Source organism: Melanerpes formicivorus, unplaced genomic scaffold (assembly GCF_026170545.1).
Source record: "Melanerpes formicivorus ecotype bairdi unplaced genomic scaffold, bMelFor1.0.p_v2 SCAF_5, whole genome shotgun sequence".
Taxonomy (NCBI): Eukaryota; Metazoa; Chordata; class Aves; order Piciformes; family Picidae; genus Melanerpes; species Melanerpes formicivorus.
Window position 1 is genome coordinate 763,951 of NW_027142357.1, and position 17,170 is coordinate 781,120.

At 49.9% G+C, this 17,170-nt stretch overlaps 1 protein-coding gene across 1 annotated transcript in view; it reads left to right on the forward strand.

Moving 5' to 3' along the window:
- Nucleotides 1–17,170, forward strand: part of UNC80 (unc-80 homolog, NALCN channel complex subunit) — a 196,849-nt gene that overhangs the window by 166,226 nt on the left and 13,453 nt on the right. The window contains exons 55-61 of the mRNA XM_068137866.1: nt 1,616–1,739; nt 2,463–2,669; nt 2,877–3,061; nt 4,559–4,724; nt 6,626–6,805; nt 10,529–10,667; nt 13,372–13,428. Coding sequence (XP_067993967.1) covers nt 1,616–1,739; nt 2,463–2,669; nt 2,877–3,061; nt 4,559–4,724; nt 6,626–6,805; nt 10,529–10,667; nt 13,372–13,428 — 1,058 coding nt within the window. The remainder of the gene's footprint in view (nt 1–1,615; nt 1,740–2,462; nt 2,670–2,876; nt 3,062–4,558; nt 4,725–6,625; nt 6,806–10,528; nt 10,668–13,371; nt 13,429–17,170) is intronic.

Here is a 17,170-nt window from a genome sequence, read left to right on the forward strand (position 1 = left end):
CTTGCATTCTACAAGATGCATTGGCACATCCAGTTGAATATTTCAGCAGGTATTTGTGGGCAGCTGGGGCAGTAAGGCTGACAGCAGGGACCCAAGCAGAATGCTGTCCCTCAGAGCAAGGGGCACAAAAGGACTTTGTAGTACCAACTGACACAGAAAGAGGACAGGTTTCTTCCAGTTCTGAGGTAATGGTTCTTTCATGAAAAGCAAATAAAAAAAGGTCCACTATCCCCTTCTGTGAAATCTTTCCTCTTTTTCAAACCAAACGCCAAACCAACCTTATTATTTTTAAAGTATCAGGAGTTTTTACTTTTATTATCCTCTTGTCCCTGCTAGAATCAGAGAATTGTTAGGGTTGGAAGGGACCTCAAAGATCATCCAGTTCCAACCCCCCTGCCATGTGCAGGGACACCTCACACTACAGCAGGTTGCTCACAGCCACATCCAGCCTGGCCTTCAAAACCTCCAGGGATGAGGCTTCCACCACCTCCCTGGGCAACCTCTTCCAGTCTCTCACCACCCTCATGGGGAAGAATTTCTTCCTACCATCCAATCTGAATCTAACCACTTCTAGTTTTGCTCCATTTCCCCCCAGTCCTATCACTCCCTGACACCATAGAAAGTCCCTCCCCAGCTTTCCTGTAGCCCCCTTCAGATACTGGAAGGCCACAAGAAGGTCTCCTCAGAGCCTTCTCTTCTCCAGACTGAATAGCCCCAACTCAGTCTGTCTCCATAGCAGAGCAGCTCCAGTCCTCTGCTCATCCTCATGACCCTTCTCTGGACGTGTTCACTCATTTGTGGGCTTTAAATGAAATGAAAACTAAACCTGCAGAAAAAAAACCCAAACCACATAAGTAGTCAGAATGCTTCTAGCAGGATGTGAAACAGAAGTATTTCACACCCCATAGGAAAACATCATGTGCAATTTCTTAGCCTAGGTCTGCAAGCTGGGGGGATAGCAAGGCATTGCACTGCCTTGTAGCAACTGGGAGGCTGTAAATGAGCAGAGGCATTTTGTTACTTCCTCTAGGGGATGATGAAAGACCTTTTCAGTTCAGGCTGGACTGTGTGTCAGTAAAGGTGCACTGGGTTTGTGTTTTTCTGGAGGTCATTCTTTGTGTTGGCGAGGATGCTTGAGCAGCAGGAAGTGAGGCAGAACAAAGATGTGTGCTTGGGAATAGTAGCAGGATATGGTTTTAGGATCTGTTTTAGAACATGTCTTAGATTATGTTATTTCTGCACTTTCCTCTGTTCCTTTTTTTTTTTCCCCCACTCCCCATAGTCTGGGTCAGATCCTGATGCCAGTCACAGCAGTGCAGAGTTTAGGACTCACACTCAGCTGACTCCTGTAGGATCCATCTGATTTTGTTAATGATATCTGTGAGGTAGGAACCTGAGCTTCTTCCCTCTTGGCTACGATGACACCTATGGTACTACTACTGTGTAAGTCAGTTCCCTCCTGACTAAGGTGTGCCAGGGCTTCCAGTTCAGTCGGGTCATCAGTGCTGGCGGTGTGTGACTGTGTGGAATGGGGGATGGCCGCTCCCTGCAGTGACTTGTGTGGGTGATCTGCTGCTGAAATCATTTAATCCTTTCTTATTATTGCTGCACACAGGCTTTGAAAGAAGATTTCCCCTTAAGCCATGTCGTCTCCCCATTCACCAATCAGGAAAGAAGGGAAGGAATGCTTTTAAACCTACTGATTCCATTTGTGCTCACAGTAGGATCTGGAAGAAAAGGTCTGACTAATTTAACAGAAAGAATTTTTCTCCCCCTTTTTCTGACAAAAGTGATGTTTGCACTTTCCCTGCCCTCTGTTGGTTTTTTGTTTGTTTGTTTTACTCCTTAATTTGGTTTTCTGTCCCTGGCAGTCTGTCAGCTAAGAGCCCTGTGGGTCCGAGACTGAAAAGAGCCCCGCGGGGACAAGTTGCTGTTGTTGTTGTTTCTTCTCTTTGTTTCAGCTGTGCTGTGGTTCTTGAGTCAGGTCTCAAAAGGATGAGCTCCTTCTTTTGAAACCCAAGTGCAGGGCAAGACAAATCTGTCATAGCAGAAGCCACAGAGGGGAGCAGAGGTCACAAAAATTGTGTGCCCCTGTGGCTCACAGTCTGGCACAAGCCCTGCTCCTTGCTTCCTTCTGTAGAGGAGGATTGCTGGTAAATCCCTAAAGGAAAGCAAAGAGTGAAGGGAGAGGGGGATGTCAGATCATGAGGCTGCTGCAGGGGATGTTTCTTTGTGCCGTGGAGCCCTGTGCTTGTGTGTGTTTGTATTGGTGCTAAAATAAACTCTGCCTTTGCTTGCAGGAGGAGAAGCAGCATAACCAGGTGTGGGGGACCAAGTTTTGGCTTAGGGGACATTTGAGATTGCAGCCCGTTGTGAAACTGAACAGGGTCTGGATCTTTTGGGTATCTCTGATGGGCTGTAGCCTGATCTTTCTCTCTCTCTCCCCTCCCAACGCGTCTCAGACAGCCCTTGGCTGGAGCAGCCTGAGGTCCTGCTGCTGCTCCAGACTGTTATCAATATCCTCCTGCCACCTCGCATCATCAGCACTTCCCGCAGCAAGAACTTTATGCTGGAGAGCTCCCCTGCCCACAGCTCCACCCCAGGGGACGCGGGGAAGGACCTGCGGCGGGAAGGGCTGGCAGAGTCCACCAGCCAGGCTGCATACCTGGGTGAGTGATGGCTCTGATGGATCAGAGGATGTTAGGGGGTGTAAGGGACCTTCAAAGATCTTTGAGTCCAGCCCCCCTGACAGAGCAGGACCATAAAATTTAGCACAGGTTGCACAGGAACACATCCAGATGGGTCCCTCAATGCCTGTAAGGGACTCTGGGAAGGTCTCTGACTGCTGTTTGCCGCTGTGTGTGTCCCCCCTGCAGCCCTGAAGGTGATCCTCGTTTGCTTTGAGCGCCAGCTGGACAGCCAGTGGTACTGGCTGAGCCTGCAGGTGAAGGAGATGGCGCTGCGCAAGGTGGGGGGCTTGGCCCTCTGGGACTTCCTCGACTTCATCGTCCGCACGCGCATCCCCATCTTCGTGCTGCTGCGGCCTTTCATCCAGTGCAAGGTAACCCTGCCTTTGCCTCCTGAGAGCTCACTCCCTGAAGGCCAGGGATCACAGGATCAGGGGATGTCAGGGGTTGGAAGCAACCTCTGGAGATTCATTGAGTCCAAACCCCCTACCAGAGCAGGACCCTCTAGAGAATCCAGCACAGGTCACACAAGAACACATCCAGACAGGGCTGGAAAGGCTCCAGAGAAGGAGACTCCACAACCTCTCTGGGCAGCCTGCCCCAGTGCTCTGGGACCCTCACAGTGAGGTAGAACTTCTTGTGCTGTAGTTTATATCCACTGCCCCTTGACCTATCACTGGGCACAAGTGAGCAGAGGATGGAGTCATAGAATCAATGAATGGTCTGGGCTGGAAGGGACCTCCAAGGCTCATCCAGTCCAAGCCCCTCTGCAGTCAGCAGGGACATCCCCACCTAGACCAAGTTGCCCACAGCCCTGTCCACCCTCACCTTGAATATCTCCAGGCATGGAGTCCCAAACACCTTCCTGGGAAACCTGTTCCATGGTGCAGAACTTGGTCCTAACATCCAATCTAAATCTGCTCTGCTCTACTTTGAAGCCATTGCCCCTGGTCCTGTCCCTGCAGGCCTTTGCAAACAGACCCTCTGCAGCCTTCCTGTAGCCCCCTTCAGGTCCTGGAAGGTTGCTATTAGGTCTCCCTGGAGCTTTCTCTTCTCCAGGCTCCCTCAGCCTGTCCTTATTGCAGAGCTGCTCCAACACCCTGATCATTCCTATGGCCCTCCTCAGGACCTGCTCCATCAGGTCCATGCCCTTCCTGTGTTGAGGGCTTCAGAGCTGTCCACAGCACTACAGGTGAGGTATCCCAAGAGCAGAGTCAAAGTCACCTGCCTACACAGAGGACAGTCTGCTGGCTGCAGGCTGGTGCTGGCCTGGAAGCTTGTCCCCATTGCCTGGCCACGGCTTGCCTGCAGTGCTAGGGTGCCTGCAGCACTACGGTGTCTGCAGTGCTATGGTGCCTGTAGCACTATGGTGCCTGTGGCGCTATGGTGCCTGCAGTGCTACGGTGTCTGCAGTGCTATGGTGCCTGCGGCGCTACGGTGTCTGCAGTGCTATGGTGCCTGCGGTGCTACGGTGCCTGTGGTGCTACGGTGTCTGCAGTGCTAGGGTGCCTGCAGCGCTACGGTGTCTGCAGCGCTATGGTGTCTGTGGTCCTAGGGTGCCTGCAGCACTACGATGTCTGCAGCGCTACGGTGACTGCGGTGCTACAGTGTCTGCAGTGCTAGGGTGCCTGCAGCACTACGGTGTCTGCAGTGCTATGGTGCCTGCGGCGCTACGGTGCCTGTGGTGCTATGGTGTCTGCAGTGCTAGGGTGCCTGCAGCGCTACGATGGCTGCGGTGCTACAGTGTCTGCAGTGCTAGGGTGCCTGTGGCGCTACAGTGCCTGAAGTGCTTGGGTGTCTGCAGTGCCTGCAGTTCTGCAGCGTCTGCAGGGCTACAGTGTCTGCAGAGCTAGAGTGTCCCTGCTTTGCAGCTGCTGGCCCAGCCAGCCGAGAACCACGAGGAGCTGACGGCACGGCAGCACATTTCGGACCAGCTGGAGCGCCGCTTCATCCCGCGCCCGCTCTGCAAGAGTTCCCTTATTGCCGAGTTCAACAACGAGCTCAAGATCCTGAAGGAGGCGGTGCACAGCGGCTCGGGTAAGACCCCTGGCCCAGCAGCCCAACCCGGCCAGCTGGCTTGCTGTGGTGGGTTGAAAATTGCACACATACACACTCCCCAACAGAAAACTGCCATTCCAGGTCAGTTGGAAGCAAATGGTGCTGTGTTTAGAAGAAAAACTATAATCTACAATATGGAATGCAATGAATAGGTACAAAATAGACATTGGAACAGGTTGCCCGGGGTGGTGGTGGAAGCCTCATCCTTGGATGTTTTAAAGGCCAGGCTGGATATGGCTCTGAGCAACCTGATCTACTGTGAGGTGTCCCTGCCCATGGCAGGGGGTTGGAACTGGATGATCCTTGAAGTGCCTTCCAACCCTGACAATGTCTATGATGCTATGATTCTACTTGTGCATGTATTTACAATTTATAAACAGCACAAGAATCCCCCTGGACAAAACCAGGTGAGCCAGCAACAGCTTCCCCTTCCCTACTCCCTGCCCTCTACCCCCTATACACAAGGGACAAGGGAAAGAGCAGAGAGTTGTTTGGTACACTTATCCACAACAAAGAACACAGCCAAGGGCAGTCAAAAGCCAGCAGAAGCATGAGTCAGTATCTCTGAACAAGCTGCTCTAGTGTGAGGTGTCCCTGCCCATGGCGGGGGGGTTGGAACTGGATGATCCTTGAGGTTCCTTCCAACCTTGGCAATTTGATGATTTTATGAATCTTGATCCCTTTTTGATTTTCTTCCCCTGTGAGGGGCAGAGAAGCATCCCCAAACTGACAGTGTAGGGAATAGTCTCTGGCAGGAGGGGGCAGCAGCCAGCCATGTTGCCACAAGATGGCAGCCACTGCCTGTGCATGGCCAGAGGCTCGAGGAACTTTGTTCTTTAGCACAGAAAACAAATGAAAAATGCCTCAGCCTTTTTCCCTTGGTTATAACTTGCCTTGCTCCCAAACATGGAAACTGATCTGGAAAACATGCTTCTAAGGTGAGGTGAGCAAGCCAGACTGCGCAAGCAGTCTTATGAAGAGTGACTGAAGGAGTGTGGCTGGAAAGCTGCTGGCAGAAAGGGACCAGCAGGTTCTAATGGACAAGGAGCTGAAGAGGAGCCAGCAGTGTGCCCAGGTGGACAAGAAAGCCAATGGCATCTTGGCTGGGATTACAAATGCTGTGTCCAGCAGGAGCAGGGAGGGGATTGTCCTCTGGTACACACCTCTAGTGTTGTGTCCAGTTTTGGGCACCTCAATACAGGAGAGATGTGGAGGCTGTGTGGCTCCAAGAAGAGGTTTCACAGCATCACAGTACATTAGAGGTTGGAAGGGACCTCCAGAGATCATCCAGTCCACCCCGCCTGCCACAGCAGCATCACCCAGGGTAGTATGCACAGGAATGCATCCAGGTGGGTTTGGAAAGCCTCCAGAGAAGGAGATTCCACAACCTCTCTGGGCAGCCTGCTCCAGGCCTCTGTCACCCTCACTGCAAAGAAGGTTTCTTCCCATGTTGAGCTGAAATCTATATTCAAGTTTGAACCTGTTGTTTTTTGTCTTATTACTGTGCACCACCCAAAAGAGCTTGGCCCCCTCCACTTGACCCCCAGCCCTCAGCTCTTGATAGACATTGATCAGATCCCCTCTCAGCCTTCTCTTCCCCAGACTAAACCAGCGCCAGGGCTTTGAGTCTCTCTTCACAGGGGAGATGCTCAAGTCCCCTAAGCATCCACCTATCAGTTGTTATTATTCTGTGCCCAGTAATGATTGATTTACTTTTTTCACTTGAAGTCTTTGCAGCTGGGAACTAGGCTAAAGTTCCACCTTTCAGCTGTAACACCTGGGCACCACCATCATGTGCCAGGCACGATGGGAACGCTTGGCTGGCTTTTGACTTCCAGTGCCGTGGCCGACTCAGGTCTGGTTTCCCCACTCTCACACAGCTTACCAAGGGAAGACGTCGGTCAGCACCGTGGGCACCTCCACCTCAGCATACCGCCTGAGCTTGGCCACCATGTCCCGCTCCAACACGGGCACGGGCACGGTGTGGGAGCAGGACAGCGAGCCCTCCCAGCAGGCCTCGCAGGACACGCTCAGCCGCACCGATGAGGAGGACGAAGAAAGTAGGTGCCCCTTTGGGTGGGGTGAGGGAACAAAACCAGGGGAGCTGGTAACAGCCTCCTCCCTCTTGCTCCCTACCCTCTTGTACACCATAGAGAAGAGAAGGAGCAGAGAGTTGTTTTGTGAGTACTTAGCCAAAACAAAGCAATGTAGCCAAGGTCAGCAAAGAGCCAGCAGAAGCACCAGCCAGAGGGAGGAAGCCAGAAAGAGGGAAAGTTAGTTTACTTTACTAGCCTTATATTTATTTATCTATTTATCTATTGTTTATCCTTATTTTCCTTTTCACACCCAATGTGATTTATTTACATTCTACCACTTTCCATTCAAGATCTATGGTAAATTTCCTAGGCACAGCCTGAAACTACCACAATGTACAAACTATCCAATTTTTACATACATGTACAATTTATAAACAGCACAAGACAAACCCAGGGGGTTACCAACAGCTACCCCCCGCCCTGCTCCCTTCCCCAACCCCATGCAAGGGAAAAAAGAAAGAGGAGAAAAACATAGAGTAGGCTATTAGTACTTAGCCACACCAAGGAGCACTGCCAAGGTCAGCAAGCCAGCAGAAGCATCAGTTAGTATCTGCTAGAGCAAAGGAAGTGAAAAAGAGAGAGAATTAGTGTCCACAGCTAACTACTTTATGTGAGTTATCAGACCAAGGGTGTTTTTTAGACCTTCTCATTACTTTCCCTTTTACATCCAATGGTAATTTATTTACATTCTACTACTTTCTTATTCAATCGGTGGAAAATTTTCCTAGGCACAGCCTAAAACTACCACACCCCCCAAGGTTAATGTGGAGAGAAATTCACCCCCCTCCAAGTAAGTTGCCAGAACAGCTGAGATATATTTGGAAGCAAGTGAAGCTCTATTTACAAGCAAAACTACAATCTGGAAATATGAAATGCACTGTTCAAAACACACAATATTTACATGTATTTACAATTCATAGACAACACAGCAACTCCCCAGACCCCCCATGGATGAATCCAGGGGACCCTTCACCACCTCCCTCACTCCCTCCCTCCTTCCTGTTACCTCACACAGCAGTCAAAACAGAGATCCCATGGCAAGGCCAGTGGAGAGAGAGAAGCTGCAAGCAGAAGGGACAGAAGAAAAGAGAGAATTGTTTCTGTCTCTTCTCTATATCCCATTAGCAAGCCAATGAGTTCTATAGACCTTAGCATTATTTTCCTTCTGCATCCAGTGGTGATTTATTTTACTTCCAGTCTTTGCAGTCAGGGACTAGGCTAAAGTTCCCCTTTCAAACTGTATCACTCCTGATTTGAGCTAAGCCCTCGATACTGAAGATGCTTTCCTGACGCCCCAGAGGGCAGCTGGGAGGGGCAGACAGTTGTCCCTGTCCCAGTGTGACCCAAGGGTGCACAGGGGCGCAAGGCTAAGCGGTTGGTGTGGTTGCTGCACAGTCGTGGTGTTAAGCCTGGTTGTTACCTCCTCATTCCCTCCTGAGCTGCAGTGGGGGGGGAAAAGGGAAGGGCCCAGGCAGATTTTCAGTGTATGAGCCTTGGGCTGATGTGCAATCCTCTCAGCACTGACATGGCATTTGGCAACCAGTCCTCTCTCTGACCTTCCCCCTGCCAGCAGAGAGAAGCTGTGGCTGGCTCTGTAGTTATGATCCTGTTCCTGCAGGATCAGAGCACTTCCTGTTCATCGCTTCTGTCCAGATGCTCCTATGTGGAATATGCTCTCCTTGTGCTGCATGGGGTCCAGCTGTGGCTCTCTGCAGGGAGGAATGTCTGTGTGCTTGTGTTGATTAACAAAGAGGAAATTAAAGCCTTAGACCCACCGACAACAAAAGTTTGCTCTCCCTTCTGGGCAGCTGGCAGGTTGTGGGGTTGCCAGGCTTGCTGGGGCCAGTGTAGAAGGAAGGGGAACGGTGACTCTTTTGGAAACTGATTTGCAATGACCTGAATGTTGCTTCATCATTTCAGCTGAGTTTCATGTTATTCTTGGAGTTTTGCCTTCTGGCTGCTTCTGAGCTGTCCATCTGCTTCTGAGTTGTCCATCACTGAAAGCCAGGGTAGAAAACTCTGCTCAGTTGTCATCAGGCTTGGGCTTCCCCCTGCTTTAGCACAGATACAGTCTTCTAGTGCTGCAGTGGGTGGTTGCCTTGGGGCTGGAAACTCAGTCCCACCTCTTGTGTATTTGAGGGCTGCTGACTACTCCTGAAAGACATGAAATGTCAAGGCATGAAAATGGGTGGCCCCAAAGAAAGGCCTGTGCAGTGCCAGCAGGATTTCCTCTGGGGAAGGTCCACTTAACCTGAAACTCTCCAGGCTCAGCCTGACTTTCTTTTAGCTGTGTTCATCACTAAACACAGACAGCCCACCCAGTACTGTACTGCTGAGGCACTGCTCTGGGTTTAGCCTCAGATTCAAGACCAGCAACTCTGTGGAGTGATTAAGTGAGGGTGGGGAACACTGGAACAGGTTGCTCAGGGAGGTGGTTGGGGCCCCTTCAAGGTGAGGCTCAACAAGGCCCTGGGCAACCTGATCTAGTTGGAGATGTCCCTGCTGACTGCAGAGCATCAGACTGGATGACCTTTGGAGGTCCCTTCCAGCCTGGACCATTCTATGATTGTATGATTCTATGATTCCTATCTGCTTCTGGCAATATCTCCTCAGCCCCACCTTGGCTTAATGCTGGCATAAAACATTTCAGTATAGCCAAACAGGATAAGGTCAGAGAGCACAGACAAAATGACACAAAGCTGCCCTGTTGTTTTGTGCCTGCAGTTGTAATGAGAAGTTGTGGTGAAACCCACGGCAGAGTCACTTCCTTCCAGATACTTTATCTAATTGGAAAGAGCACTGCAAATGTCCAGCAGTCAGTCCTGATCCCAAGCCAACTGCCTGCAGAGTTCAGTTGCAGGATGATGTAGTGGAGTCAGTTGATCCATTTTGTGGGTGCCAGTCTAAACTGCATGTCCCAAAGGCTGGTAAGGGCTGGGGCACTTCTGCACTTTGCTGTTGTGTGCTTTGCCTTTCCTAACAGTGCTTTGCCATAGCAGAGCAGCAGCTTATTTCACACCAGCACAGTGGCCATTTCTGGCTTTTGTGCCAGAAAACACTCTATGTTAGCAAATAATCCCATTCATTGCAGGAATTGAGATCTAGTGGAAGCTGAATTCCCCAAACACATTTTCCTGAGCCATATAAGCTGCAAGTATCCATAAATCCCTGCCCCATGCATGCTGGGTTCCAAGCACTGATACAGGCTGGGCCAAGAGGGGCTGGAGAGCTGTCTGGAGGAAAAGAACTTGGGTGTATCAGTGATGAAAAACTCACCATGAGCCAGCAATTGTTTCTGGCAGCCCAGAAGGCAGCCATACCCCAGGGAGGTTGTGGATGTCTCCTCCCTGGAGGTGTTGAAGGCCAGGTTGGACGAGACCTTGAGCAACCTGAGCTAGTGGGAGGTGTCCATGCCCACAGCAGGAGGGTTGGAACCGGATGATCTTTAAGGTCCCTTCCAACCCAACCCATGCTGTGATTCCATGAATCTCTCTGAGCTGAGACTGTAAAACCTAACAGAAATACTCAAGTTTGCAGGCTTAGGCTCCTGGTAAGTAAATGCTGGGCACGCCTTTGGCATCCTGTTATGCCTGGACAGCTGCAAATGTGTAAGTGGGTTTGGGGTGGTTGTTTCCTCTCCTTTCCTGTTGGTTGTTTTTTGGTTTTGTTTTTTTTTCTCCTTTCCAGATGACTCCTTGAGCATGCCCAGTGTGGTAAGTGAACAAGAAGCATACCTTATGGGTGCCATTGGGAGGAGGCGGTTCTCCAGCCATCTCTCCAGCGTGTCTGCACCTCAGGCTGAGGTGGGCATGTTACCCAGCCAAAGGTAACAACATGGGCTTTTCAACTTCCTCATTTCACTCACAAGAGCAGGCATGGCACAGGTATATTGTGTGTACCTCAGAGGTGTGGGGCAGAGAGCAGGGCCAGCATAGTCAATCTAAATTTGCTAATCCTGAAACAGTGCTGGGCCGAGGGGGCAGGGCTGGAAATGATGAGATTCCAGGACAATCTGCCATGTGTAAGGTCCATCAGAACAAGCTGGTGTCCAAAGAAAGCCTTCTCTTAAACTGTTTCAGAAACCCTCAGCACTATTATTTTCTTCTGCTACTACTGTGGACAGCAAACATCAAAGGTGATCTGGGGGTTAGGCTTTGAACCAGGGGACTGTATGCAGCTTGTATAGGGAGTGGGGAGGAACCCTGAGAAGCTGGCAATGGAGCGGGGGAAGAGGCATCCTGTTGGGTTTGCTTCATTTTCTTCCACTTAGTCTTTGTCCTTCCTGGAGCAGCTCATCACAGGAACTGAGTGTCAGGTTCAAAGATAGAATTTACTACTTTTCAAAGCCAGAAGCATGCTCGGTGGTAGAAGTCACATCGAATGCCTCATTCCTGGCTGGTGTGGAGTGGTGAGGAAGAGACTGGGATTTGGGAAACATCCACCTTCAGAAGATGCAGTCAGAAGTTTTTCCATGTAACTGTGGTCTTCTTTTATTTTTTTTCCGAGGAAGCAATATTTATGGTTTCATTTGCCTGTGCCACAGTTGTGCAAGGGTATCTGACAGCGGACAGATGAATTGATGTTACTTCCTTTGGACCTTTAAAGAATAAATTCTACCTTATCTCTTGACCAGCCTTGGAAAAACCAAACAACATTGTGGTTCCTTCCCCAGTCTTGCTTGGTATTAATGGAATAGCCTTGATATGTGAAGACAAAGTAACAGCTGTGCTAAATATCAGCAGAGATAGGAGAAGTGATTTACAGGAGAGAAGCTGCACAGATTTTATCTGGGAGTTTTCACAAAAGGGCTTGCAGGAACTCATTTCACTTCTGAATTCAATTGATTTCAGTCCCTTTTGTTTCTTGAGGAGAAAAAAACCCATTAACATGCAGGCCTGCATTGTCTTCAATCCTTCACCACCATCTTCAACGCATAAACTTCCTAAGAGTCACAGCTGACTGACTGATAGCGCCATTTGCTTTGTGCCATCTCAAGTCACAGTGATGCTGAGGGGGAAAAAGAAGTAGGGGGAAAAAAGACTCTAATTACAACAGAGCTTTGCTCTCTCCTTTTTTAAGTACGTGGTACAGCAGGAGAATTGCTTCTCATCCGTGTAGGGGAAGTACAAACTCAGCAGGCAGAGTCACAGCCCACAGAGCTGTGCCCTTTTTAGTTACGGATGGTCTCTGGGCTTTCAGACTGCCTCACCAATGTAAACTAATTAATGCTAAGTAATATCATTACTGCTTTCCTGCTGGTAACCCAGCAAACTGCTTGCTTTCTGCTCTATTCCTCCTATGGGCTCAGGAGGCTGCTCTTGCCCGAATGGCTCCAGTGTATAGAATCATAGAATCACAGAATCAGCCAGGTTGGAAAAGACCTCAGAGATCATCAAGTCCAACCTGTTCCCTAATACCTAACACCTCCTGACAGCTAAACCATGGCTCCAAGTGCCACATCCAGGCCTTTTTTGAACACCCCCAAGGACTGGGACTCCACCACCTCCCTGGGCAGCAATGGCCTATTACTCTTTCTGGGAAGAACTTTCTCCTCACCTCCAACCTAAACTTCCCCTGGTGCAGCTTGAGACTGTGTCCTCTTGTTCTGGTGCTGGTTGCCTGGGAGAAGAGACCAACCCCCACCTGGCTACAACCTCCTTTCAGAAAGTTGTAGAGAGCAAGAAAGTCTCCCCTGAGCCTTCTCTTCTCCAGGCTAAACAACCCCAGCTCCCTCAGCCTCTCCTCATAGGGCTTGTGCTTGAGACCTCTCACCAGCCTTCTCTGGACACGTTCAAGTGTCTCAATGTCCTTTATAAACTGAGGGGCCCAGAACTGGACACAGTACTCAAGGTGTGGCCTAACCAGTGCTGAGTACAGGGGCAGAATGACTTCCCTGCTCCTGCTGGCCACAATATTTCTGTAGACAGGCCCTGTGCCTGTGGAGTCCTTTGCCAGGATCCACACCAGTTGTTTACCTACAGTTTCATTGCACCTTGCTTCCTAGATGTCTGTCCTTAGAGCCATACCAGAAGGAAAGTGATCTATAGCTCATGGGTCATAGATTAGCCCTCCCTTGGGAAGAAGTGGCTCGTAGGGTAAGGAGGAAGAAAAAAAGCTTCCTATGAAGCTGGAAGTAAATAGAACTGAAACAAGGGGAAATGATGCAGGAAAATGGCTTTGAAAACAGCTCCCTGCCCCTTATGTCCCATGGAAACACATCCTGCTGAACTGCTCAGCTCCCCACTTCCCAGCCAGAGACCTAGGAGTGTCTGTGTAGCGTAAGCTCCCTCTAAGGCCTGTGATCAGATGTTCCTCCAGCTCCTCTGAGTCGTGTATGTGCCGTTGAGCGTGCCAGAGCCGTTGATGTGACTCTCCTTTTTCTTTTTCCTCCTTGATTCCGTTGCTCTTTTTCCCCCCCTTTGGAACAGAGACAATGGCATGCTGCTCTTTTTTTTCTTCTTCTTCTTTTTTTTTTTTTTTTTTTTTCATTTTCTTTCCCTAAATTCTTAATCTCCCTGCCCCTCCTGCAGTGAACCTAATGTCCTCGATGACTCCCCGATCCTGGCCACTGAGGGCAGCCTCTCTAGGTACAGTGTTAACACTCCCTGTCTGTCAGTGTGTGTGCCGGGAAACGAGCCGGTTCCAACCTCCCCTGTCTCCTCCCCCCTCACCCTTTTGTCGCTCTCTCCATCTCTGTCTCTTGTGGCTCATCGATATTCAGGCCTGCGAGTCAAAGGTGTAGCAACCCACCTTCAGTTTTCAGCTTTGATTGCCAACAGCTTTGAGGAGGCTAAAGGGGAAGGGGTGAGAAGCAGCTGTAACAACTGCAGCAGCAGCCTGGCTGGCTGGCCTCGGGGTTCTCCCCTTGCTCAGCAATTGCTTGAAAGGCATGAGAGAGATTATCCACCAGGCATTAGCTGTAGCCTGTTATAAGAATTAGTCTGGAGGCTTATATAAAGCAGACATCTGTTTTCCCATTCATCTCACAGTGCTGTCACAACAGAAGACCTACTAACAATATCAAGCTGTGTTCTTTAACGTTCATTAATGAAACCAATTCCGCCGAGTCCTGCGGATGATGGTTCCCTGCGGATGCTTCACGGTAGTTCTGGGTGTTTTCACAAAGTGTTTCCAAATGACCCCTCAGAAAGCTTGCAGGTCAGCACCATTGAAGTTTAGAACTGCCCTGGCAGTGCTGGAGTTTCAGTGTGGACAGGGAAGTTTGTGTCCCGTGGGTCAGCAGTGAGCTTAGAAGGGAGGTCTGCACCTTTAGCGGCCAGCTTAGTTGTGTTAATTGTCCTGACTGTCCTGCTGCTGTGCCCACACCTCTCAGCTCACTCTTGTGGGGTCAGAGAGCTGTTGTTAGTCCCAAGAGCATCTCTGTTTCCTTTCAGAAGGCACACACAGCCCCTTAGGCTGGCAACATGGAGGGTAACACCTTCTCCCTTTACCTCAGCAGCTGAAGACATGGATATGTTGTGAGGCGTTGGTGTGAAGGGTTTCTATTTGGTTAGCTTGGGTTTAGATGGCAGCAGTGGCTTTTTGGGGTGGGAACAGGCTGCTTTCTGTGCTTGTTCATTCTCCTGGGCTGGCAAATGGTGAGTTTGTGGTTGGTGATGTCACTGAGATCATCCCATGACCCATGGTGTGTGTGGACCCTGCTGTGGTGGATCGGTCTCTGGTGGGTGCCGCTTGCTACAGGAGAGGCCTTAGGAAAAGACATTGGCTCCTTGGCAAAGGTGGGAATGTTGTTATCTGGCTTTGTGATAAAGCCAAATAGACTGCATGGTCATCTGGGCCTGTCCTGGGGCCTAAAGAGAACAGAAATCATTCAGTCTCCTAAACTCCCTGCAGTTGAGGAAGATGATGGAGGAGAAGATCCCTCTCTGAGTTACAGCCGTAACAGCCTGATGCCAGGTGACAACAGTGATGAAGTTGAAATAGTTTGATCTTGTCAAGTGGGAGGGAACTGTTGAGGACCATGAAGCAGCTAAGTCAGCTAAGATAAACTCAGATGCAGTAGTTTGTTTGGAACTCACCTGTACAGTGGGTTCCTACTAACCTCTGTCACACAGGGTCCAGGACACTCTCCTCCACCCTGCTCTATGGTACAGAGCAGATAGGTTAACACTTGGGAGTCAGTTCTGTTGGGGTGTATGATCTGCACCCCAACCAGTTGGAAATTTACCCCTGGAATACATTTCCCACACTGACTCAGAACTTGGAAGCAAAATGAAATCATATTTACAAAAGCAGACTAAATATAAAAGTATAAAAGGCAATTAACATACACAAGGTGTCTTTACATCTATTTACAGTTCAACAACATCAGAGTACCCCTCTTGTACAGGCTTACACTCCCTGGGCAGCCCAGCGGGCTGCTGTTCTGGCTAACAAGTTATGTCTATCCTGTCTCAGTCAGTTCTTACCATAGAACGATCAGGCCAAGCAACCAAGGTCAGAGAACAGAGAGAGAAAACAGCATGCACACAGCAGAAAGGAGAGAGAGGGAGAACACTCTATGTTCCTAAACTATATAGACAGTTGCAGAACCAACAACATGAAAGAAACTTTTCTCTGTTACTTGCTCAACCTCTGGATTACTGGATCAGAGGATGTTAGGGGTTGAAAGGGACCTCCAGAGACCATTGAGTCCAAGCCCCCTGCCAGAGAAGGACCATAGAATCCAGCACAGGTCACACAGGAACACATCCAGACAGGGATGGAAAGGCTCCAGAGAAGGAGACTCCACAACCTCTCTGGGCAGCCTGCTCCAGTGCTTTGTGAGCCTCACAGTGAAGAAATTCCTTCTCATGTTGAGGTGGAACCTCCTGTGCTCTATTTTTATCCATTGCCCCTTGTCCTATCACAGGGTGCAACTGAGCAGAGCCTGTCCCCTCCCTCTTGATCCCCAGCCCTCAGATATTGATAGGCATTGATCAGATCCCATCACAGTCTTCTCCTCTCCACACTAAACAGCCCCAGGGCTCTCAGCCTCTCCTCACCAAGGAGTGCTGCAGTCCCTTCAGCATCCTTGCAGCCCTCCCTTGGACTCTCTCCAGCAGAATCCTGTCCCTGTTGAACTGGGGAGCCCAGAACTGGATGCAATATTCCAGCTGAGGTCTCAGCAGGGCAGAGTAGAGGGGGAGGAGAACCTCCCTGGATCTGCTGGACTCACTCCTCTCAATGCACCCCAGGATCCCATTGGCCTTCTTGGCCACCAGGGCACATTGTTGTCCCCTGCAGAACTCGATGACTCTAAGGTTTGCTTGCTCCATGGAAAACATCTAATTCTTACTCACAATTAAGCATAGCCTTTAAAACTGCAACATTGTCCTTTCCAAGGAGTGGGCACTAACATCAAGGGAGGGGCATCAGGACTGCAAAGCCTTAGAAAGAATGAAGGCAGGGAAGTACTGCAAATTGTTCTCCAAAGACAGGGTTAGAGCTCCGTGAGGAAGAAAAGAGCTTTCAGCTGCATTGTTCAGTGTGCAAATTGGATTCCTCCTCTAAAGGCCAGGAGTCATAAAGCAGACCTTGCAGGAGTTTATTGTGCTGTGGGGGTCACAGGGCAGAATGGGTGTGCTTTTACATTTTGGGATAAAGGGAGCTTGAGGTTTTTCTTGCATCACTTTGCTTTTGGTGGGGCACAATGATAATAACTGGTTAGGGTTGCCTTCTGAATTCCAAAGCTGATGTTTAGTCATAACTGACATGAAGAAAGAAATCAGATGGGGACTAGACACTTATGGCAAGTAGGAGTTTGGAATAAATCAAATAAACAGTGACAAGCCCAAAGCAGAATGAAGTCTGCTTCCCTTTGTTGTACAGCAATTAGAGGCAGCCATGAAGCAAAGCAGGGAGGACAGGAAGGGGACAGCACTGAAGTGCTCAGAAGTCAGCAGATAGCATGGGGTACAGGGCTGAGGAGCACGTGTGTCCAACAGGGTGATTCGTTGTCCTTGTCCTCTGAGAGGAGAGGACATTGCCCTTATTAGAAAGGAAGGAGGCTGAGAAGTCACTGCACTGGAAATCTGTTGCACAGGCACATGTCCCTTCCATCTTTGTCATTGTGCCCATCCTAGCTGAGCGGTGTCTAGCAGGGAAAAGGAGTGGAGCCACATTGCCAGGGCAGCTCTAGCTCTCACTGGGCTGGGATGTGGCTGGGAATACAAGAGCTGGAGGTCATCTACCTTTTAACCCATTCTCCACTGGCCTTTCTCCACTAACCTCCTCACTCAGCTGCCTTGGGACACAGAGTGTGCGTGTTCTGCCACCATGGTGCAGCAAGCATGCACAGCTTTTTAATAGATGTTTGACACTTCTTGC